Here is a 24,188-nt window from a genome sequence, read left to right as displayed (position 1 = left end):
TAGTATATGGTCGTCTTGCTTTTGAGCATATGATGTGGAATTTTTCTTTTCTTTACTGAACAGAACCACGAGCTTCCATTAAGCTCTAACTCTACCCTCTGCCATGCCTACCGCTTTAGCCTTGAACGTTCGCATGCTGACTAAGGGATGTCTGTATCTGATTTTATTTTTTGTGTACCGGTACTATTGTCTCCTTCAGTTACTTGTAATAAGGTAACCATTTTTAAGTCTTGCATTCAGAAATATATGGTATTTTGACAATGGGGCACATTATTGTTGAGCAAGTTGGCCATATTTTTACTCAGAGATTATTGTAATCTTTCCAACTTCTATCTTCCACAGGGGGAGATGATAACATTGTTAAATACGGAGAAACTAGTACTCACTTTTATCCGTGAAGCTGTTTTTTCTTCTTTTTCGATTAATTTCAGTGGCCACTGCCACCATCCTCGTTGGAACTTGCTGCGCTGTTGCTTGGCGTGCGTCTTTTGTTCGTAGTTCTCTGGCTGCCGTTAGGTGCGCTGCTAGGTGTGCTGTGCATCTTGGTGCGTCGTCTGCTATTTCCGGGCGATAACTGCTGCAGTAGTGGAATCCAAGTATGGTGCGCTTGCCCGCTATCGATGTTTAGTTCGTGCGGGAAGTGCATTATGGCGTGCGTTTCCTTGATTTTGGTGTCTATGAGCGTGTGGGCAGTGTGTTTGACTCGAACCTTTTGAATTTTATGGCTATTGTATTTGATATGTCTAGCAAGACCAGTAGTGGGTTGGGCTTTTTTCGCATCTGCTAGGTGCTGTTGGATTCTTTCATTGACAGATCTGATGGACCTGCTGATGTAATGAGCCTTGCATTCACACTCTGCATCATATACACCTGGGTTGTCAAGGGGGGAGAGGAAGTACCGTTTGTGCTTGTTCAGTTTATCAGTTATTTTGGAGCTAGGTTTGTGCGCTACTTTGATGCCAAATGGGAGAAGGGCTTTGGCTATGCGGTTGGAAGTGGTGGGATGGTAGGGGAAGGCAAACCATTTATATTGGTCGCTGGGGGTTGGTTGTGGCTGGGTTGATTGTGGTAGGTTAGGGTGTCTGACCTGTATTTCCGCCTTACTGCACCAAGTGGAAAGTTGTGATTCAGTGTAGCCATGTTTCAGGGCTATTTCTGTGATGGTGGCTATCTCCTCTCGTAGATCCTCTTCTTTGCCACAGTAGGAGAAGGCTCTTTGATAAAAGTTTAGCCACACATTGGATTTTTGCTTAGGGGGATGGCTAGAGAGAGCATGTATGTACTGGTTGCCTGCATCCGGTTTTCTGTAGACGGTGGTTGTGAATTTGTTAAGTGCACGGCTGATGGTGATGTCCAGGAAGTTGATTTTACCAAGTTTTTCATGCTCTACGGTTACGTTACGTTAGTTTATGTTTTTAATAAAATAAATTACTGCCTTGGTCAGCATATTTAGTTTTTCTACGGTGAAGTTGAGCCTGGGGTGGATGTTATTTAGTTTGTTCACTAGGAGGTTGAGTTCTTCTGCCTTTTTGTATACAACTATTGTGTCGTCCGCGTATCTTCCATATCGGATGTGTTGTAGTTCTGGAGTGTGGAGTATCTCTTTTTCAGGATAATAACCAGGCTATTGGAAGTTTGTCTAAAACATGCCAACTGCATGACGATGTTGGCTAAAGGAGCTGATAGCGGGTTGCCCATCGCAAGGCCCTCGGATTGGTTGTAGAATTTATCTTCAAACTGAAAGTAATTGTGTTTTAGACAAACTTCCAATAGCCTGGTTATTAGCCTGAAAAAGAGATACTCCACACTCCAGAACTACAACACATCCGATATGGAAGATACGCGGACGACACAATAGTTGTATACAAAAAGGCAGAAGAACTCAACCTCCTAGTGAACAAACTAAATAACATCCACCCCAGGCTCAACTTCACCGTAGAGCATGAAAACTTGGTAAAATCAACTTCCTGGACATCACCATCAGCCGTGCACTTAACAAATTCACAACCACCGTCTACAGAAAACCGGATGCAGGCAACCAGTACATACATGCTCTCTCTAGCCATCCCCCTAAGCAAAAAGCCAATGTGTGGCTAAACTTTTATCGAAGAGCCTTCTCCTACTGTGGCAAAGAAGAGGATCTTCGAGAGGAGATAGCCACCATCACAGAAATAGCCCTGAAACATGGCTACACTGAATCACAACTTTCCACTTGGTGCAGTAAGGCGGAAATACAGGTCAGACACCCTAACCTACCACAATCAACCCAGCCACAACCAACCCCCAGCGACCAATATAAATGGTTTGCCTTCCCCTACCATCCCAGCACTTCCAACCGCATAGCCAAAGCCCTTCTCCCATTTGGCATCAAAGTAGCGCACAAACCTAGCTCCAAAATAACTGATAAACTGAACAAGCACAAACGATACTTCCTCTCCCCCCTTGACAACCCAGGTGTATATGATGCAGAGTGTGAATGCAAGGCTCATTACATCAGCAGGTCCATCAGATCTGTCAATGAAAGAATCCAACAGCACCTAGCAGATGCGAAAAAAGCCCAACCCACTACTGGTCTTGCTAGACATATCAAATACAATAGCCATAAAATTCAAAAGGTTCGAGTCAAACACACTGCCCACACGCTCATAGACACCAAAATCAAGGAAACGCACGCCATAATGCACTTCCCGCACGAACTAAACATCGATAGCGGGCAAGCGCACCATACTTGGATTCCACTACTGCAGCAGTTATCGCCCGGAAATAGCAGACGACGCACCAAGACGCACAGCACACCTAGCAGCGCACCTAACAGCAGCCAGAGAACTACGAACAAAAGACGCACGCCAAGCAACAGCGCAGCAAGTTCCAACGAGGATGGTGGCAGTGGCCACTGAAATTAATCGAAAAAGAAGAAAAAACAGCTTCGCGGATAAAAGTGAGTACTAGTTTCTCCGTATTTATATACTACCGCGTCTCTCTTTTCCCAATCATGAATAACATTGTTGTTATTAATTAATGTTTTGAACTTTTTTGATGTGTTTGATGTTATGTTTTAGTACTTCCATACCTTTTTAATTTCATGTGTGTGTGTTCATATTGATGCAGGAGCGACTTACTCACGTAGTATAAATTATCAGTACAATATAAAAAGAAAAAAATCTTTTATAAAATACTTAAAAGTATTTTCGTTGGTGAGTATATGATTTCTGTGAAACGTTTCGGGATGTAACTACTCCCTTCATCAGGTAGATAGGCCAATTTAATTTACCATTGGCTGCATCAAACAAGACATGGATAAAAAGGTTAAAATGTAATTTAAGGCAGCTGAACATGTGTAGGTGCCTTATTAGTACCATCACATTGGAATACTAATAAGGCACCTACACATGTTCAGCTGCCTTAAATCACATTTTAACCTTTTTATCCATGTCTTGTTTGATGCAGCCAATGGTAAATTAAATTGGCCTATCTACCTGATGAAGGGAGTAGTTACATCTCGAAACGTAGTTTCACGGATATCATATACTCACCAACGTAAGTACTTTTAGGTATTTTATAAAATATTTTTTCTTTTTATATTGTACTGATAATTCATGTGTGTTTGTTCTGTTCAGGTCTCTTGACAACCTTGCACTTTTACCGTCTATCAAGGGTAAGAATTATAGATAAGAATTTTTCATGAATAATGTGATGATTCAGGTAGCCTTATGTGCTGACATGCTCAAAAAATGTTACTACTAAACTGACTGACCTAACCAACAAACCAACTATCCTACCAAACTGACTGACCTAACCAACAAACCAACTATCATTCCAACCTGATTAACTTAGCCATAACCAACTAATCAACCTGCCAAATTGACTGACCTAACCAACAAACCAACTATCCTACCAAACTGACTGACTTAACCAACTAATTAACCTATGAAATTGACTGACCTAACCAACAAACCAACTATCCTACCAAACTGACTGACTCAACCAACTAATCAACCTACCAAACTAATTGATCTAACCAATTTGCCAATGTACGGACTGACTGACCTAACCAACAAACAAACTATCCTACCAAACTGACTGATCTAACCAACTATCTTACCAACCTGACTTAACCAACTATTCAACTTACCAAACTGACTGACTAAACCAACAAACCAACTATCATACCAACCTGACTGACTTAACCATAACCAACTAATCAGCCTACTAAACTGACTGACCTAACCAACTATCATACCAACCTGACTGACTTAACCAACTAATCAGCCTACCAAATTGACTGACCTAACCAACAAACCAACTATCATACCAACCTGCCAGCTTAACCAACTAATCAGCCTACCAAACTGACTGACCTAACCAACTATCATACCAACCTGACTGACTTAACCAACTAATCAACCTACCAAATTGACTGACCTAACCAACAAACCAACTATTATACCAACCTGACTGACTTAACCAACTAATCAACCTATGAAATTTACTGACCTAACCAACTAATCAACCTATGAAATTGACTTACCTAACCAATTATCATACCAACCTGACTGACTTAACCAACTAATCAACCTATGAAATTGACTGACCTAACCAACTAATCAACCTACCAAACTGACTGACCTAACCAACTATCATACCAACCTGACTGACTTAACCAACTAATCAACCTAAGAAATTGACTGACCTAACCAACGAACCAACTGTCATACCATCCTGCCAGCTTAACCAACTAATCAACCTACCAAACTGACTGACCTAACCAACAAACAAACTATTCTACCAAACTGACTGACTTAACCAACTATCATACCAACCTGACTGACTTAACCAACTAATCAGCCTACCAAACTGACTGACTTAACCAACAAACAAACTATCGTACCAAACTGACTGATCTAACAACTATCTTACCAAATTGGCTGAGTTAACCAACTAATCAGCCTACTAAACTGACTAACCTAACCAACTATCATACCAACCTGACTGACTTAACCAACTAATCAACCTACCAAATTGACTGACCTAACCAACAAACCAACTATTATACCAACCTGACTGACTTAACCAACTAATCAACCTATGAAATTGACTGATCTAACCAATTATCATACCAACCTGACTGACTTAACCAACTAATCAACCTATGGAATTGACTGACCTAACCAACTAATCAACCTATGAAATTGACTGACCTAACCAATTATCATACCAACCTGACTGACTTAACCAACTAATCAACCTGCCAAATTGACTGACCTAACCAACAAACCAACTATTATACCAACCTGACTGGCTTAACCAACTAATCAACCTAAGAAATTGACTGACCTAACCAACTAATCAGCCTACCAAACTGACTGACCTAACCAACTATCATACCAACCTGACTGACTTAACCAACTAATCAACCTACCAAACTGACTGACCTAACCAACAAACCAACTATCATACCAACCTGACTAACTTAACCAACTAATCAACCTGCCAAATTGACTGACCTAACCAACAAACCAATTATCATACCAACCTGACTGGCTTAACCAACTAATCAACCTATGAAATTGACTGACCTAACCAACTAATCAGCCTACCAAACTGACTGACCTAACCAACTATCATACCAACCTGACTGACTTAACCAACTAATCAACCTACCAAACTGACTGACCTAACCAACAAACCAACTATCATACCAACCTGACTAACTTAACCATAACCAACTAATCAACCTGCCAAATTGACTGACCTAACCAACAAACCAACTATCCTACCAAACTGACTGACTTAACCAACTAAACCTGCCAAATTGACTGACCTAACCAACAAACAAACTATCCTACCAAACTGACTGACCTAACCAACTATTATACCAACCTGACTGACTTAACCAACTAATCAGCCTATCAAACTGTCTGACCTAACAAACTTGCCAATGTACAGACTGACTGACCTAACAAACAAACTATCCTACCAAACTGACTGATCTAACCAACCTACCAAACTAATCAACATACCATACTGACTGACCTACCAAGCCAACTGACCTGCTGACCAGTCAAACCAACTGACTGACCTACCAAACTTATTAAACCAAACAACCAAATGACCAGTCAAACCAACCGATTGACCTACCAAACAACTAAATCAACCAATCTAACTTCCCCCTTCCCTCCCTAGCACATTATGTCAAGTTTTCAATCATAGGGAACAGCACTTTTCATAGATGTAGGCACACATTTTGAAGGCACACATTTTGAAGAATTTGATTTTGTAGGAGGTTTTACATAAGATGGAAAGAGTACTCTTCCATGATGTTCGTGTGTATCAAATCATGACAAATTCCATTGTCCCACATTATTCTTTCTCTCAGGTATTTCATGAATTTATCACTTATCCCATTTGTTGTGATCACCATAAAATTGAACAAGAATAATATACACCTTGTATATCCAGTGGCGAAGCGTTCTGTCTCTGGAAGGGTAGGCACAGGATGGAGCATGGATGGGTGGGAGGGAGGGGTGAGCTGTGAACTTTTTAAAAAGTAGTACATGTCAAAATATAGCCCCTAGAAAGTGAAAGATAACATATTTCCTGAATCTCATCTACTGCTGTTCGAAAAGTCAGGATAGGGATTGTGAAAAACAATGTAGTGATTAACTCTCTTGCCTTATATTCAAGAAGTAGAAGGTTCAATTCCCCCTGGAGGCATTGGTCCAGATTCTACTTTAATCTAGTCTCGATTAGATATCTGAGAATAAAGGTGCTTCTGTCTTGAAGGTCAGAAAACAGTGACGATGGGACTCGATATTCGGACCACGCGTCACCCAATGAAAAAGCCGTTCTGTCAGGCCCTAGCCCTCTTACATTTGTTACATTAAACCTGCTTGTAAAAATTATTTGCTACTTCAATAACAGTATTGTAAATGTTTCTCACATTAAAGAAATGGATCACTTGATCGTCACTTAGTATTTATTTCTTTATAATGCTGACCTCCATGGCGGATTGGTTATAACACCGTGCTATGACAAGGGCCTCAGGTTCGAATCCCCACCTGGGCATAGGTGTTCTTTGTGAGTGTCCCTTTGTCAATGTCATCAGATCATCGCTCATCCTCATCTTCCCAATTAGCCAAAAATGGCAGAAAGCAAAGTAAAATAAGGGGTGTAAGGGGTGATTTTCCACGTAGTACACCCAACTGTCAACCTCACTTCCACGTTAGTACACCCTGGACTGCGTTTTGCAGACGAACGAGGCTCTGGCGACTGGCACTCTGGCCAGTATAATTTTGTGTGTGTGTTGTCCTGTTTTTTGTCCTTGTGTGTGCTGAGGGCCCTTTACAGCCTCAGCTTTTAACGAAAGTCAGAACATTTTAAGCTTTTAAGATTTTACTTATGCAACGTTCGAGTTGTTATTTGTAAAGATAAGGGGCTGGACCCCGTATAATGTGATGGGTGCAAAATAGCCTAAGTGCTGACGCACCCAAAATTTTAACATCAAATCAAATCAAAGTAAAATAAACTAAATCTATCAATCAATTATTTCTTTTTAACTATTTTATGCATGCAATTCTTCTTCAACACGCAGCTTTTTTAAAAAAAATTATAATATGATTTAGAAAATGATGAAATCCTAAATGAGAACATGGACACCTTTCTGTGTAACACATAGACCAAGAAATTTAAAAAATATGGATTTTCTCAATACATTTGCACTGTCCTTTGCCCCCTTTTAAAAGTAGTGCGTTTTCAGTTATGTCACTAATCATGAAAGTAAATTTTGCCTCAATATACCTTTCCTCAAAGAAATTAAATACTTTCCCTCTCTGAATCGACATTGGTGTGGGGCACATCCAGCAGCTAACACTTCGCGAATAGCGGTTCCTCAAAAAAGCTGAAAGCACCAAACTTAACACTGGTAACCAACTTACATGTATTATTTGCCTACGTTGATAAGTTAGGAGGCCAGGTTTAGTGGTATTAGCAACAAATTTTTGCGACGTGTTAGCAGCTGGGTGTGTCCCGCTCCCGGCGCACTGAATCTTCCATGGAAACGCTGCTTCAACAAGCTGTGTGCAACCACTGCCTGCTTCGTCACGTGGTCGTACACAATCTGCACTCTTTGGAGGTCTGAGTCCGGCCTCACCGTTTACGTTATAGGCGAACGTGCCCCTGAAATTATGTTTTCCCGAATGAATCACATAGGTTGTTATGGGACCAGCTGAGGCACTCTTAGGCGGTCCTCACTGAATGCGCAGATAGAGTTCCAGGCAGGGTTGGAAACTTGCGGTAATTATCGGAAGATCTAGAATTTCAGTTTTCTCTTATTAAGCGTCGTTTAATGAAATTATAAGTAATCAAATAATCCATAATAGACAAATATATTAGGGTAGGTCCGGCCTCTTAGGATGTTTCGCCACTGTGTATATCTGTGATGCTACTTCAGGTAGAATGGAATCTGTTCTGATTTGCCCACCTGGTCATTTGTTTCTTTCATTCCTAGTGATTACACAATTCATTCGCAATTACACAATCAATGCTGCTGAAGAATCTGCACCATTTCACTTGTTTCAATTCCCACTTTAACTCTAAATCCTAAATCAGTGTATTTATATCACATTGTTTTCCTATTTGTAATGTGTGCATTTGTGTAGGTTCTTTCGTTGGTTGTTTTATTTAACATTATCATAATCAATGTGAAGTTAATCACAAAAGGGGAGTGAAAGTGCAATGGAGAGGAAAAGTAATGAAGTAGAGGGAAAAGACCATGCCTCATTAAAGGTGCCCCCTTGCATGCAACTGGAGCCACTGGGTAGAATCGTGCAAAATATTATTTCATTTCTTTCTTCTTGTTTTTGTTTCACTTACTTTACTTCACTTTTGTATAACTTGTGTTAATGGAGGGGATGGGGATGAATGGTGAACACATGAAATGGATGATGGGGCGGCAGCCACAGTCATGCATCCATGCTTTGAACCCAGAACCACAGATCGACTTGTGTTAAGAGCCATGATCAAATATGATTTGTTATTGATTGATTGATTTTAAGTCCACTTTATGCACAGTAAGGCTATTCGGGACTGGACCTACAGTTTAAAGTGGGATCCGAACCACTATGTGCCTCTGTCGGGTATCAAACCTGGGACCCCTTGATTACAAGTCAACGGCACTTCCACTGCACCATCAGGAGATCCTAAGATTTGTTATGTATCATTTTAACTCCTCTCTTTTTTCAAGGAGCCCTGGGTTTGATAGCCTGTGACTTGTGATGAGGATTTGATATAAGTTCAGTGAACCTTTTTGACATGGGCCCTAATGCCACACCCCCTATACGCCCTCATGGCATGGTGCAAAGCACAGGGGAGCACTTTACTTTACTTTTTTACTCTAATATCAGTCAAGAAAGCATTTCCTTACGAATAGATCTCCTGGAAGCCCCTTATCACCCAGGTGTTGTTTTTTATGGCTGTGGGCATCATGACTCATGCACTCAAAGCTCAATCAATATTGAGAACCCAGGTTCACCAGACAAACCTAACAGACAATTTTTTTATTTGGGCTGTATAGACAACAGGCTTCAGAACATTACAAAATCTGAGTTTTTGTGTACTTGCCATTCAATGTTATCTACATTTTAAAATTTACTGCAAAAGAAACAAAATGTCACTTACGTACCTTATAGTTTATGCATTTGAAATTCAACTGTAGTTGCATAGATACAGTCATTCCTTTCAACAATGCCTATATTGTTGAGTGTTTCAGTATTCCTATTGTCATAGGACAAATAGCAACTGGCTGCTCCCATTTTGTGCATCTATCTTCAAAATTAATAGTGTTGTTTCAAAATTTGTATCAAGAAATAGTGGAATTATGTCACTCTGTTGTTTATGTACAGAACTATTTTTCTTGATACGAGTCTAAGGGCAGGAAGGGGGTAGGTGCGTTAGGATGCACTTTTGTCTCCAACATTCCTCAAGTTGATTTTTTGCCATTGTTTCTTACAACACAAAAGGCTTCCATTCTTATTTCCTGAAGTAATAAGAGTTTGTCAGCACTCACACTATTTGAACCCTTCACCTGTAACAATAACAAAAACCAATTTGAGTCAGCGATAAAATATGTCTTGACTATCAAAAATTTTGTGAAGCTGAAGTCCTTAACAAGATATCTGAAACACAACTAGTTTCTCCAAATGCATGATGGTAACTTTTTCACCTTGTAATCAAGGGGTATCAGGGTGGAAGGGAAGCACATAGTAGTTTGGATCCCATTTTAAACTGTGGGTCCTGATTACGAAAAAGAAGCTAAAATCTAAAATAACCATGCTCTTGATAGAGCTTTCACTGTATAACAAACATAACCTCACAGAGGATTATACATGCTTCTTCAAGTAATCGCATTCTGCGAATGAAATTATACTTGCCAAAACTACTAATTTGTATCAGTTTCAGCTGAACTTAACCAAAATATGTTTTGTGAAACCCTTAATTGATAGCTATATTGATCATATGGAAAATCTTCTCATTAAATTATTACATTGGTTTATTGGTGTATACTCTGATCTCTTACTTATGTATTTTTATATTTAATTAATTTTACAGGGTGGGTGAAAAGTCCATTTACACAGGATGAAAATATTTTACTTTTAAGTCCTGTTTCATATGATCTTGCATTGTTTTTCTTGGGATGCCTAACTCTGCAGAACGTTCGCATGTTGATTTCATTGGTGATTGTTGAATCAATGCCTCGACAGTGGCACAAGTTTCGCCTCGTGTGCTCGGGCTCCCACTCCAAGGAGCATCAAGAATACTTCCAATAGTAAACACCTTTTTCTCCCATCCCAATAACATTGGCCGTGACGGTTTGCCAAAACGAACCTCAAAGTCGTTCATTATATCCTGCAATGTTTTCCCAGTGATTCCACCTTCATGCAACCACACACAAGCCACCAAACGCTTTCCACAGTGAAAGCACTTGTGTCCACCATCACTACTCACTCAGAATGTTTGTACATTTTTTCTGCCACTAGGAGGCAGCATGGTAGTCAGTGGTGCCAGGCATAGCTAGGGAAAGGTTGCACGAAGGGTAAGAGTGATTGTCCAATAAGATAAGATGATATACAGCCGGATAAAGTAACTTTATATTATTTTAGTGTAAAGGGACTTTCCACCCACCCTCTGTGTTGGAAAGTTTTGTTGATGTCAGGTTATGTCTTTGTATTTTGAGAATCTCATAATCCTCTTAGGTGCTAGAGTTGGTTGAAACTTGCCCCTAAATGAATACATTATTATTACTATTAGTATTATATTATTAGCAGTTGTGTTCAGAATTTTATGTTAAGTAAATACGGTAAATATTACTGAAGGTATGGAAAAGCTTTTCTAAATAAAATCTACATGTTTATTTTTAAAAATCTCGTGCACACTTGTAAACTGATGCTGTTTAAAAATGGTTCACATATGTAATTACTTGTCAATATTTAATGTATGAAGGGCTAAACAAAGTTACTTCCCATGTGTATGGGACTCTAGCTTTAGATTATTCATTATGCATTACATATTGAAAGTAGAGTTTACCTGAACTTATCATATCTGTTAGACAAACTGTACTGTTTTATTTCAGACAAATATGAACGTGATGAGTGCATCAAAGCGAAAGAAAACAAAGGAAACACCGAAGAAACAGGTAAAGATAAAGATTTTTAAAAATTATAAATATGCCAGTGTTTTGCTTTGAAATATTCCCATTTTCACCTGAGATAATCATTTAATCATAAAATCAATTCCTCTGGATAGTATTGTTATAAAAATGCCTTTTGCATATTGGTTATTTAAACTAAGTGAAAGTGTTGCGTGGCAAATTTGAAAACACCAGAACTCTGGAAAGGGATAAATTCCAACCAGTGCATTATTATCAGCTCAGTTGTAATTTCACATTTTTTACTAACGATTTATTGTAATGTTCATTATTTAAAGCAAGTGTCCTACATTCTGGTGCTTCTTTTTTTTATTATTGTAGTATGGCCAAACCCTAGATTTACTAAAATTAAGTATTGCAATTGGTCATGTAAATCAATTTGAGGAAATGTGCTTATTGTACACTCATGTTCAACCCTATAAAGTGTTCCGTTTTATGTGAACAGAAAAGTACAGTCACCAGCAATGAAAATGAGACACCTACATCCTGAAATACTAACTTCCCTGCAAGGCATTAGGTGTGTTACCTAACTGTAGGGCAATAAGTGGATTTTAATAGCAAATTTTCAGTGGCAACTTCTACCACAACCATAGAGTTAGGCAACACACACAATGCTTTGCAGGGAAGCTAATATTTCAGGATGTGGGTGTCCCATTTCTATTGTCAGTGACTATACCTCAAATTGAAGACATTTCTCTGCAAAATGAATTTTACATATGGCTTTTGATCCTATTTGCTGTGCACATTGTGCATCATTCAATTATGATTTAACTAGGGCTGAGCCGATACCGTAACCGATTACAACTGATACCGATGCTGATACTTGTATAATTCCAGTTTAAAATGACAAAGGCTAGTTACTAAGTCAAAAAACTCATCACATCACATTCTATTAACGACATTAAATTACTCCCAAAATTATGAACTTCTTTCTACCCCCAAAGGATGCAAAAAGAAGAAGTTTTTTAAATGTCACAAGCCTTTTTTTAAGTGTTGCAGTTAAACCAAATAATTTCATGATCCCCAATTTCAGGCAAACAACATTCTTGTTGTTTGAATTAACCTGGTGAGGAAGGAAATGACGTAAAATATATATACAAATGCAGATATATATTTATTAATGCTCATTTGGCTGGCTCTGTACATGCCCTGCTGCCCATTATTCTCTGTCATGTGAAATAAAACAATTCACCATAGTGTTGGTATCGGCCAGCAGTCACACAGAAGGGTAGAGCACAATAAGAAAATCCAGAACCCTCCCTCCCACAGCGACATTCATCCCTTTTCCTAAAACTCCGCAATGAGCCTAGCATGATAATAATGCTGCTTTTAAGAATGTCCACATTCTTACTTCACGAGTTTGCAAGCAAGTATTGGCTATGAATGGTTTCTATTTCCACATGGTGTTGACCAGACCACAAGGCAGTTACATGCCTTCAATGTCATGTTTTGGAGCAGTGCTTTCACTTTAGTAGTCCCTTGGATCTTGTCATCTGCTTCTTAGGAGGATGCAGCATTTCTCAGCGAATTTCTGTGTGGGATCCTAACGGGAGGGTGAACGAACCTTTGCCAGGGACAAATATTGGCAAATGAGTTGTTTCTCTTCGCTGTCCTATCGACTCAAAATCGTTGGTATTGGATGGTATCAGTGAAGAAAATTCAACTGACCGATACAAATATCACTGGTATCGGCTTAGCTGTAGATTTATAACTCATGCTATGGTAAGGGTTTGTATTTTTTTCTCATTTTATGTTACTGTGGTGTAACTTTTGGCTGATCATGACATGAAGGATGAATGATGATTAGATCATCATGACTTGAACCTGGGACCATTAGTGGTGAGCTTGTGATTGAGACTTTTGTAAAACATGTTCTGTATTTGCTTAAGATGAGAAGTGACTGAATGAGAATATAAGAAAACTTGTGCATTTCAATTTATTACCTTTAACAAACTTCAGAATTTATTAGTCATACTTTTTCTTCTGTTTCAACAAGCCTACAAAATTGTACTTTTTTTCATGTTTTGTGAGAGATGTGGTAGTAAATAAATACCATTCAGATATTCCAAAATCTGAAAAATTACATACATAGAATTCCTTCTAGAGCATTCATGTGAATCTTGTTTCCTATTGATGAATAGATATTCACAATAGTTCTGTGGCTATATAAACCTAATAAAACCAGTGGTTCTCAAACATTTTTCTCATTGTACCCTTTAGTCGTAACTAAATGTCTAATCTACCCCACCATACGTTTTCTCCGAATATTGGGTTTTGGGGATTTTATTTTGGCTGCCTGATTCGTGGGGTATTGTTATGTTGGATGCATGTATCTGCAATAGAGCAAAATGGCATTCGGGCTGTACAGGGTAAGTCAAAATGATGGACCACACAGTGTTTCCACTTTCTACCGCTAGGAGTCAGCAGTGAGCAGGAAAATGGCATTGACTGGAGAACAGAGATCTTTCTGTGTGCTTCATTATCATGTGAACAAGTCTGTGATTAGTGTGCAACGGCATTTCCGTACCAAATATAGGAGAGAACCACCTACGGGGAAGGCCATTCGTAAGGTATGAACATTTCAGAGATTCGGGCTGCATCTGTAAACGAAAATCGACTGGCCGTCCATCGACTGGGGAAGAGACAGTGGAACGAGTGCGCACATGTTTCATGCAGAGTCCACCTACTGGGCAGCGAGAGAACTTAAACTTCCACAGAAAACTGTCTGACGGGTTCTGCGGAAACGTTTACAAATGAAACCCTACCGCTTGCAACTAGTTCAAGCCTTAAAAGACACTGATTATGCTTTGCGTGCATCCTTCTGTGCTGATTTCCTCGCATTAATGGAAACGGATGGGTTCTCTGAGAGGTTAATTTACAGTGATGAAGCAACTTTTCACCTTTCAGGGAAAGTGAATAGACACAACATAATGATTTGGGGAACTGCTAACCCCATGAATTTGTGGAACACGAACGCGATTCTCCCAAAGTGAATGCCTTTTGTGCCAATTCCCATGTAAAGATTTATGGGTCCTTTCTCTTCCATGAACGTACTGTGACAGGACTTGTTTTTCTTGATATGCTGCAACTATGGCTCCTTCCACAGCTTGCAGAGGATAGCGCAGATTTCATTCTCCAATTGGATGGTGCCCTTGCGCATTACCATGGCAGCATTCGGGACCATCTCAATGGGGCATTGGAACAACGTTGGATAGGCCGTGCATCTCCGGAGGATCGACCTCTCCTTCATTGGCCACCTCGTTCCCCCGACTTGACCCATGTGATTTCTTCATGTGGGGTTTTGTCAAGGATCATGTTTACGTACCACCACTTCCAACAATATTGGATGACCTGCGTGCCCGCATCACAGCAGTCATTGCTGATATTGACCGCAACATGCTACACAAGGTTTGGCAGGAGATAGTCTATCAGCTTGATGTGTGCCGTGTTATGCGAGGTGCTCACATAGAACACTTGTGATTTGTTTGAAAAAAACTTTGACAGTTTACCTTTCTTAGCACATGTCTCACAATAACATTTGTTTACTATATTTTACAGAATAAATGTGAAATCGGGTCCATCATTTTGACTTACCCTGTATATGTAAAGATGGTAAACAAATAAACATTAGAATCCTACGCTTATTATTTTATTGGGTGTTCTTACATTTTCAATCTTTATGATTAGTTACAAAAATAAAAATGTAGAACACATTTATGCTAAGAAGTATATAAAAAACTTTAATTTTCATATTTTTTCCAAGCTTATTTTAAAAAAAGGAAAGACCAAAAATAAGTTTGTAAGTTTTTATTGTAAATCCTCAGTTTCTAGTGAAAAGGATGTGCCTGCATAGCCTGCCACAATTTTTTTATGTCTGGTTGTGCACTTGAAACTTTCAAGCTGAGATTCGGCTCCAAATTTTGTCTGTTATAGATTTCGAATGAGTATTTTATTTCAAAACATATGAAACAAAGATAAGTGCCGGTGAGAAAATCAGCCTTAATGCTATGAAGTCTGCTCTACACATTTGCAGCAAAAATGTTGTCATATGGGGATTCTTGACATTTCTCTTCCGAGCTGATCGCGTATCCCCTTGAAGTCGTTCATGTACGCCTGGAGTTTGAGAACCACTGTATTAAACTATTGCGAATATCTAGGCAACAGCAAAAGCAAACTATATGAGGATTCACCAAGACAAATTAGTCTTTTTACAAATGTTCTATTATTGTTTCTTCTGAATGTAATACATAGCCAATAAATGCTGTATTTTATAGGAATGTTGCTTCTTTCTTTCAGACATACAGTGTTGCAGATCTGAACAGCAAGATTCAACGTATGATATGTGAAAAGAGGGACTGATTAAACACTCGAGATGACTCAATATTTAATTTCTATGCAATTTTTGAAAATTAGGTTTGGAAGTTAGTTTTAATGATAAAAACAGAAACACAACTTTATTACGACAAACATGTACATATGTGTGTATTATATGTAATTTTGTATTTTGTCAATATATTTAGAAAACCCAAGAGACTACTTCAATTTTTTTGAACAATTTTACAAAATATAATTTCATTTGTGTCCCAAAATGCATTGATTGTTCAGAAAAATAATGTACTGCTGGCAACCCTTCTTCTATCATGATTGGCAAAACAATTGTAACCTCTTTCTTGCCAATAAATTACATCAGTGCTATGAGAGTAAATGGACTGTATGTGTTGCATTGAGTGCATCAAAACAAATCTTAAAATGTATGAAAATATAGTGTTTAACCTTTAGGAGCCCGATCGTCTCGATCGAGAACCTCTTGTCAAGGTTGTAGTTTTTACATTATAACTTCGCTATTTTTGGCTAGAATTTCGATTTTCTTTTTTCATGTTGTTGTTAACACATGTATTTAACAGAAAGGACTGTTGCACGTTCTTTCTTTTCATGAAAATGGCGGGAAAAAGGCAACTTCTTTTTTGCATCTTTTTTCAAGGGAAAAATTTTGCCGACAGAGGAAGGCCGGCTTTGTTGTTCTAAAGCATGAGTTTCCCTCACCCCTGGAAACTGGATTGGAAGGAAGTTTGTATATTGGTACCCGAGGTCAAAAGGAATGTTTTCTGTGTGGGAGCAAGCGGGGGTTGGGAGTTGGGGGAGGAGGAAGATGGGGGGTTGAAACTGCATCGTAATAATGTAAAAAAATGATTTTTTGGGGGATTCCCCCTTACCCCCTCCATATATAGGCCAAATGTGCATAAATTTTATATCGTCTGAATCTGTGATTCATTCCGCGTACAACGGTATATCATTCATCTGTCTAGGGCAATTAGCCTCTGAGCTAGTCATTTCAAGATACCGCTGCATTTTGAAGCTTGAATCAGTGGCGTGCTGACCATTCCTTTTGGGGGTACAACTCGCGTTACATGGTCATACGATAATAATGCAAATATTTTTGTGTTCCTTACATGTCAGCGACAATTTCCATGTGCATGTCGACACTGTGTCATATCTAAACTCATTTAATTGAAACTCTGCTTTGCTCAAAATCGGCTCAGGTTACCTGTGAAAATGGCCTTGGGCTCCAAAAGGTTAAACCAGCTAATGGATATTAAAATACTGAATGCATCTAAAAACATGTGTGTTTTTATATATGGTTGCAGTTCTGGTTTGTTCAATGTTTTGATACCAGTGCTAGTTTCTTCATCAGGGAATGACTAGGAATTAATTCACTGGAGCTAGTTTAAGGCTCAGCTGGAACTTTGGCCGCTGGCACGTCAGATTTTTCATATTTTTCTCTCCTTTCAAAAAACCGCTGTGATATTCCAAATTCTGAAAAAAATACATCAGCTTAGAATTCCTTCCAGAACACTGCCATGAATTTTCATGTGGTTGGCTTTTTCCGTTATCCAGATATTATCAATAGTGCTATAGACTTATGTAATCGCGAAACTATTGAAAATATATAGATAATAGCGAAAGCAAACCACACAAAAACTTACGTCAACGCTCTAGATGGAATTCTAAGCTGATGTAATTTTTCAGATTTTGGAATATAGTGGTTTTTCAAAAGGACAGGAAAATTTGAAAAAATTTGGCCTGGCAGCTGCAAAAGGTTCAGCTGAGCTTTAAGAAGTGTTAACATTTCCAAGTTGATCAGGCAGATCAATTGTTTTGTGGTAAACCTTAGCACCTCATCTAAGAACGTGCAAATCTACCTGAAGAGCACTGGATCAGTTCTTATGGTATATAGAATTCTCTTCCTAAGTTGATCTCGTGTGTCACCAGCATTGACTGGTAAAGAAAATTTGCTGCTTATTCATGCCAATGGAAAACAATTAGTGAATCTGCAATTAAAGAAGATTCAAAAATGAATCTGAATGAACATGAGATAGAAGAGTAGTGGGTTGCAATAATTTTAAAAATGTGTTCAAGATGAGACTCATGGCCAACCAGGAATGCATAGCATGGTTACAACTTCCTTATAACATTTTCCATGTTAAAAAAAAAAAATATTCGTAATATTTCTGTGATCAAGATTCAGGTAAGTTTCAAACTGCATGAAATCATAAAGTAAAACCACAGGTACATATTTTAAAACATCAATTAGTACTTCAACCCAACTTCTTAAAAATGTGTGTTTACTATCAGGAGAGCTGGAGGAAATACCTAAGGCATGGGTAGTTTGACACAGAATATGTTAATGACGTTACTCATGGTTGATTTGCTTAAAACATAGTTCCGTCCACAGTCTGTTTGTCACTGATAAGGTTTCCCTTATCAAAGCAAGCACTGTGTATATATGCTTTGACATCTTAATGTTCACGTTTCCAAAAAATGTAACCTAACCAGGAAGCAGTGTGCAGATAACCACAGACTGTCCCTCGCCATGAACACATATTTCATCTTGGACTCTCCCATTAAATTTCAGTTGCAGTACAACACAAAAACAACCAGAAAACAGTTTCTTCAATTTTTGTTTTTACTTACGATGTTGACAATAATTTTTCATGGACATTTAATTTTTTAGGTTTGCTAAAAAACTGACGGTCCACCATAAACTGGCTTTGTAATGTATTTGAATCTGAACTTGTGAACAGAGTTCGCTGCGCCCAAAGCTGACTATCAAGAAGGTTAATGAATTTTACATAAATATTTTATCTGTATCCACCAAAAAAAAAACCCTCATCAATCAATCTGTAATAAATATCATGCCATATGTTGTCAACATGATAAGACATCTTCCAAGAAGCAGGCTTCTAGACCCTACAACATATTTGTAGCTCTGCCCTCAAAGCAGTGATGTTAGCATCGAGTATGAAAACCTCAGTGGCTTAGCACGGGCAGAGTGCCTGCTGATCAGATGGGTTTCTCGTGATGCCAAATCTATGTGCAGAGCATGGTATGAAAGCAAAATTAATTATTATTTAGAAAAAAGTCGGATCCTGGTCAAATATGAAATTCTTGTTTGGTAGCCTACCATTTGTGGCGATTCAAATATTGCAGAACTTGAATTTTCAGTACTCTGTACAAACACACCACAACTAGGGGAGTAAGTGGTTCAAATCCAATTTTTACAACATACAGGTAAAAATTATTCTGTAATTCTATTTTTTATTACTACTACTAGCTGATTACCCAACATTGCCCAGGTATTTATTTATCCCAATCTTCTATTAAAGTTGTCCACGGGAGAATCATGGCGATCTGAAATCCACTCTGCAGTATTTAATAAGACTGTTCCTGTGACTTGTTGATCGTGATTGAGAAAGAAAGTGTCCCTCTCTCTCTCTCAATGTCATTGTGAATGTCACCAATTAGCGTAACGACTCCAAAAACTATGGATATGACACTATACCTGCCGCAAAATTAGTTTAGTATTGAGAGCTGAAGGAACATGCGGCACGGTACGGTACGCAGTGCAGCCGTCTGATGCTATGTCGAGGAACACGTGTTATGAAAAGGAACAACAATGATGAAATGTGTTATTCCATCTCCCTTACAACATGAACGAATTAAGGAAACGAGCATTGTTTACAGGTTACCTTTTCAATCCATTCTGTATACAGAAGGTTTCACGTTGATGGTAACGATTTCGACCACCAAGAAGCAGCACGTAGGTATAGCACAGAGCAGCCAGAGCCAGTAGGACGAAAGTACTGTGTGTTGACTTGCAAAAACGATGGTTGGTGTGTGAGTGAGTCTTTATATGGCACCAAAAATTCCAGTCTTTTCGGAAGGGTACATCTGTGCACTTTCCGACGTTGGTTATAGTTATAGCCAGATAATTAAACAGTGCCACATGAAAGCATTCCATGTGTCAAAGAAGGCATCAATGCAGTGTTGAATCGCCACAGAGCTTGCACTGTACCTGTTGCTGGAACCAGTCAAAGTGGGCCTCGGACATATCGGAAGCCCAAGCGTTCCTCCGATGTTGTGCGGAAAGTGAGATCCTTGGTGCGATGTGAAAACCCTGCAACGCAAAGAGTGATTGCACAGGCAGTGCAATGTTTCCCTGCAACTGTAAATCGCATCATAGCCCAAGATTTACAACTTGTGCGGAAGCACAAGGCTCAAGTTCATAAGTTGTGTGCCTCACATGTCCAAGAGAGGAAGACCGAGAGTCGGAAGCTCTACGAACGCCATCTGGCAGGGGACCGCTGGAAGTATGTGGTGTCCCTGGATGAAGAATGGGTGTATATGTCGGGATGTGGTAAAAAAGGGCCATCTACTATCGTCCATGTGATGCAAGAGGTCGATCTGAGTGGGTACGTGAATGTGCTGAAAGTTTTCCACGCAGGTTCATGGTTGTTGGTGGTTACTGCCATAATGGCAAACTTCCACTGCGCAGAGTGGGGAAAAAAGGCTAAAATAAATGCAGCCTATTACCAGACGAATATTTTGGAGCCACTTTACAGACATGATATTCCTTCTCTCTATGGCAGCGACACATCTCGTGTTGTCAGTCATACGGCAAAGTCCACGCAGGCATACATGGATCGGATGGCACGTGAAACTGGCATTCATGCAATCCCCTTTACAGGCATCCCTGTGAAATCCCCCGATGCCTCTTCCATGGATTTTTGTGGGTTTCCGTTGTTGAAACGAGCTTTGGGAAGCAGACGGCCCTGCACAATTGAGGGTCTTTGGAAAGCTTGTCAGGAGGAATATGATCGTTTGGACCAATGTGTTCTTCAACGCAGTCTCCTCCAGGAAACTCCGCTGCAGGACAGGGGTATCACGTGGAGCACCACCGCTCGTGGCGTCATGGTTTTTCTTAAGGTGAGGTGGGTTCTAACTTTGTTACCATGGACATGAAACGACCTTCTGTATACACTTTCAATAATCATTTCTTTCCGAAGTCCCCGTTAAAGTCTGACCGTCTTTCAATTATACCGCAACTGAATTGCACAAAGTCCAGTTGGTGGGACATCTGACTTTCACGCGTGAGACCCACGGTGGTTTGTGGAACTTTTTCAAATATCCCGTGCGGCTCCGGGGTCGAATCAGCCCAAGTGAGTACCTGGGGCAAACCTACGGTAAAGGCGGTTGGTGAACCACATCACCGCATCACCTCCATAATATGGTCGAGAATGTGTGGAGCTCTACCTCCACATCCCCATATGCCTCCATACTTTATTTTGCGTCCATTATTTTTTTTTTGTATGAGAATCCCAGATATTTTATGACTGTTTTATAAAGATGTTTCCCCACCTTGAAAAAGTCGCAAATCTTTCAACGAAATGCGTAGTTTCCCAACAGTGGGATGATCTTTCCTCCTATAATAAAGAGTAAATATGGCGACGAATAGCATCTTGCTGAAAGGTATCTAAATTTGTCACGTTTTTACTGATATTCCTCTTCTTTCCTGGGGTTTCCAATTTTGAAGCCTCGCATTTATTTATTTATTTATTTCTACCACATTATATTTTTTTTTCCCTATGCTAACAATAGTGTTCTTAGAGACACTGACAGCAGCAGCAGTCCTGTCCAGAACTTTATTTACAGAAATGATTGGACGCCCCATTGCTTTTCTCTTGCTCAAATTATTTGCACTCACAATAAACCATTTCCGGCGTTTGTCCTTTGAGAAGAATTCCTTTTTCTTTTAGTGCATGGCCTCTGTGGTACATTGTCATCTCGAGTATTGCCTCCTGTGCTTGACATTATTCACACAAGCACACGACATACTCAAGCAGAACACAGAAAATTATGTACAAAAAAATAACACACTAAAACAACATGCTATATACAACAAATAATACTCTAAATTCAGTAAACACTAAACAAACGGACCGGTTAAAATATCACAGCAACGCAACAAACAAACAACACGTCTTCTCCCAACATGAAATCTGATCGCAGGAAGAATCGCCCGATAAGCGGCAACACCGAGATAAACGTTTTCTGTTGCTAGGTAACCAGGGCTTGGGTGAAGCACTGGGAAGATTTTGTTTGGTTCTGTAACGTTTTTAATATTTAATATTATAAACTCTACAAAAGGTGAAAATTGACGTAAAATATAGTACAATTTTCGGCCATCGAGGCCGCTGGCCTCGTTTGCTCGACCGGTGCTGCCTCTTGCGGAGCACTCAGTATATACGGGCTGCACGTAAACCGCTCACAGTGCAACAGAGGAGCTGATACTGACTGGAACGGAACTTGACCACTCCCCCTTTGGTCACTAGAAGCCAGCGAGAGACGTACCTAGCCTGAGGCCTGCGAAGACGGAAGCCTTCATTGCTCGCCACTCGTAAAATGGACTTCATCTAAGGGAATAATTACGGTGATTGGAGTGCGGCATTGCAGGACCTTTTTGAGGCTGAACTTTTCTGTTATATAGGTACGTAAACTCTCTGCTGTGCTACAAGAACTTTATAATTGTGCTAACGTTCCAGATCGTCCCCCCCCCTTTTATCAAAAGTAAAGTCTATATTAATCTTTTTACGTTAGTCCTCCTACGTGAAATAAGGATAAGAATTGTTCGCCTAAAATTGTCGAAGAGTGAATTGGGTGATTTATTAATTTGAATTTTGATACACATCTTATTCCCGTCGCCCAAAGACTTATTGCGTTCGAAAAATTGAACTTTTGACCTGCGCGCATTTACATCCTTGAATCTACGAACGTAACAATTGCATTTTGGTCGACATGGTAAAGTAATCGTTCCACCCATTTGACGTTCCGATTTTACGAACTAAGACTTTGGTTAAATTTTCTTGCATACGAACAAAAGAAATCTACGTGTCCTCTGCAACGTATATCACCTTATGCGGGACGCATGTTCCTTCCCTCCTTTACACCTTCCTCGGTAGCATTTAAATCGGGAGAATTGGATTAATGTTAATGAATGACAAAAATAATGCCGTAAGGTAAATCAGGGTAATAATCTAAATGAAGACTTGCACTGCAATTAACATACAGGGGAAATAATTGGGAAGTATTTGTTGATTGTCTAATGTGGATTGTTTAATTGGATTTAAGTAATATACGCGTATGCATTTTTGTTACGCATGATTAAATGATGCTCGTTAACTGTTGTAAATTAATTGTACACGCAGGACGTGTTTGTAAATTTGACGTGCTCTCACGTCGTTCATGTGAATAGTGTGTTGGCTTACGCTGATTGTTCTGTTTTGACTCTTTTACGAGCTTTTGGTGTTCATGAAATACATATAGTAATTGATTAACGTAGTTGTCTTGTTGATAATTCACATATACAATTTGACCTTTTGCCTTACTTGAAAATGGTAGTAAGTAAACGAATGCGTGCATAAAACGCAAGACACGAGTCTAAGAGATGATTGAAATCCAAGGTTCCATTTTGACAATTGTAGACACGGTCGACAAATAGAGTTAGTGTTATAGAAAATTGTGAGGACAAATTAACGCAACGGAGAAAGCACGGTGTGCCATTCGTTGGTGGACCCTTTTGACCTTATACATACGCTTATATATATATATTTATTTTGTGTGTATATTGTATTACAGGGCTTTGTCTCGCGTTTCTCGCCGGCATTGCTCGTGGACTCTTGCACTGTCGATCGAGAAGGGCGACACAAATTGTAACTTGTAATATATAGTGTGAGGCTTCAAATATTGTCTAAAGTTGTGATTGCCGCGCAGCCGCTTTCCAGTTTAAATATCGCGTAACCCCCACTATATCATTACAAAATTGGTATCAGAGCACGGTTGCAATCGATCTGGTGTGTGAACATTACCTTTGCTGCAGTCTTGAAATTGTGGGACATCAAAATTTTTTCCCCTCCCCTTTTTTTTCTCATTTTGGTCTGTAATCTTTTAAATTTTCTGCACCCTTTAGATCAATTAGTTTTTTTTTCCGTTTAACATTATATAGGGTGTCCCTATAATGGCCCCTCCTGACGAGAGTAAAGTTCTTGACGCTGGATGCCGGACGGCGTTGTCCTTTCCTGTTGTGCCACCTTCGGTGGGTGCTAATTTTTCTGTACAATCAGCCCCTCCCGTTCCGCCATTGCACCCTAAA

The 24,188-nt window shown here is 39.4% G+C and overlaps 1 protein-coding gene across 1 annotated transcript in view; it reads left to right on the top strand.

Moving 5' to 3' along the window:
* The window catches only part of Mocs2B (Molybdenum cofactor synthesis 2B), a 40,588-nt gene extending 24,163 nt beyond the window's left edge, over window positions 1–16,425 (top strand). The window contains exons 8-9 of the mRNA XM_083137920.1: window positions 11,627–11,689; window positions 15,998–16,425. Of these exons, the coding sequence (XP_082994046.1) occupies window positions 11,627–11,689; window positions 15,998–16,060 (126 nt within the window). The 3' untranslated portion in view covers window positions 16,061–16,425. The remainder of the gene's footprint in view (window positions 1–11,626; window positions 11,690–15,997) is intronic.
* The last annotated feature ends 7,763 nt before the right edge of the window (window positions 16,426–24,188 follow it).

This window comes from Lepisma saccharinum, chromosome 16 (genome assembly GCF_977018435.1).
Source record: "Lepisma saccharinum chromosome 16, izLepSacc3.1, whole genome shotgun sequence".
NCBI classification, from domain to species: domain Eukaryota; kingdom Metazoa; phylum Arthropoda; class Insecta; order Zygentoma; family Lepismatidae; genus Lepisma; species Lepisma saccharinum.
This window is presented reverse-complemented; position numbering and strand designations above follow the sequence as displayed.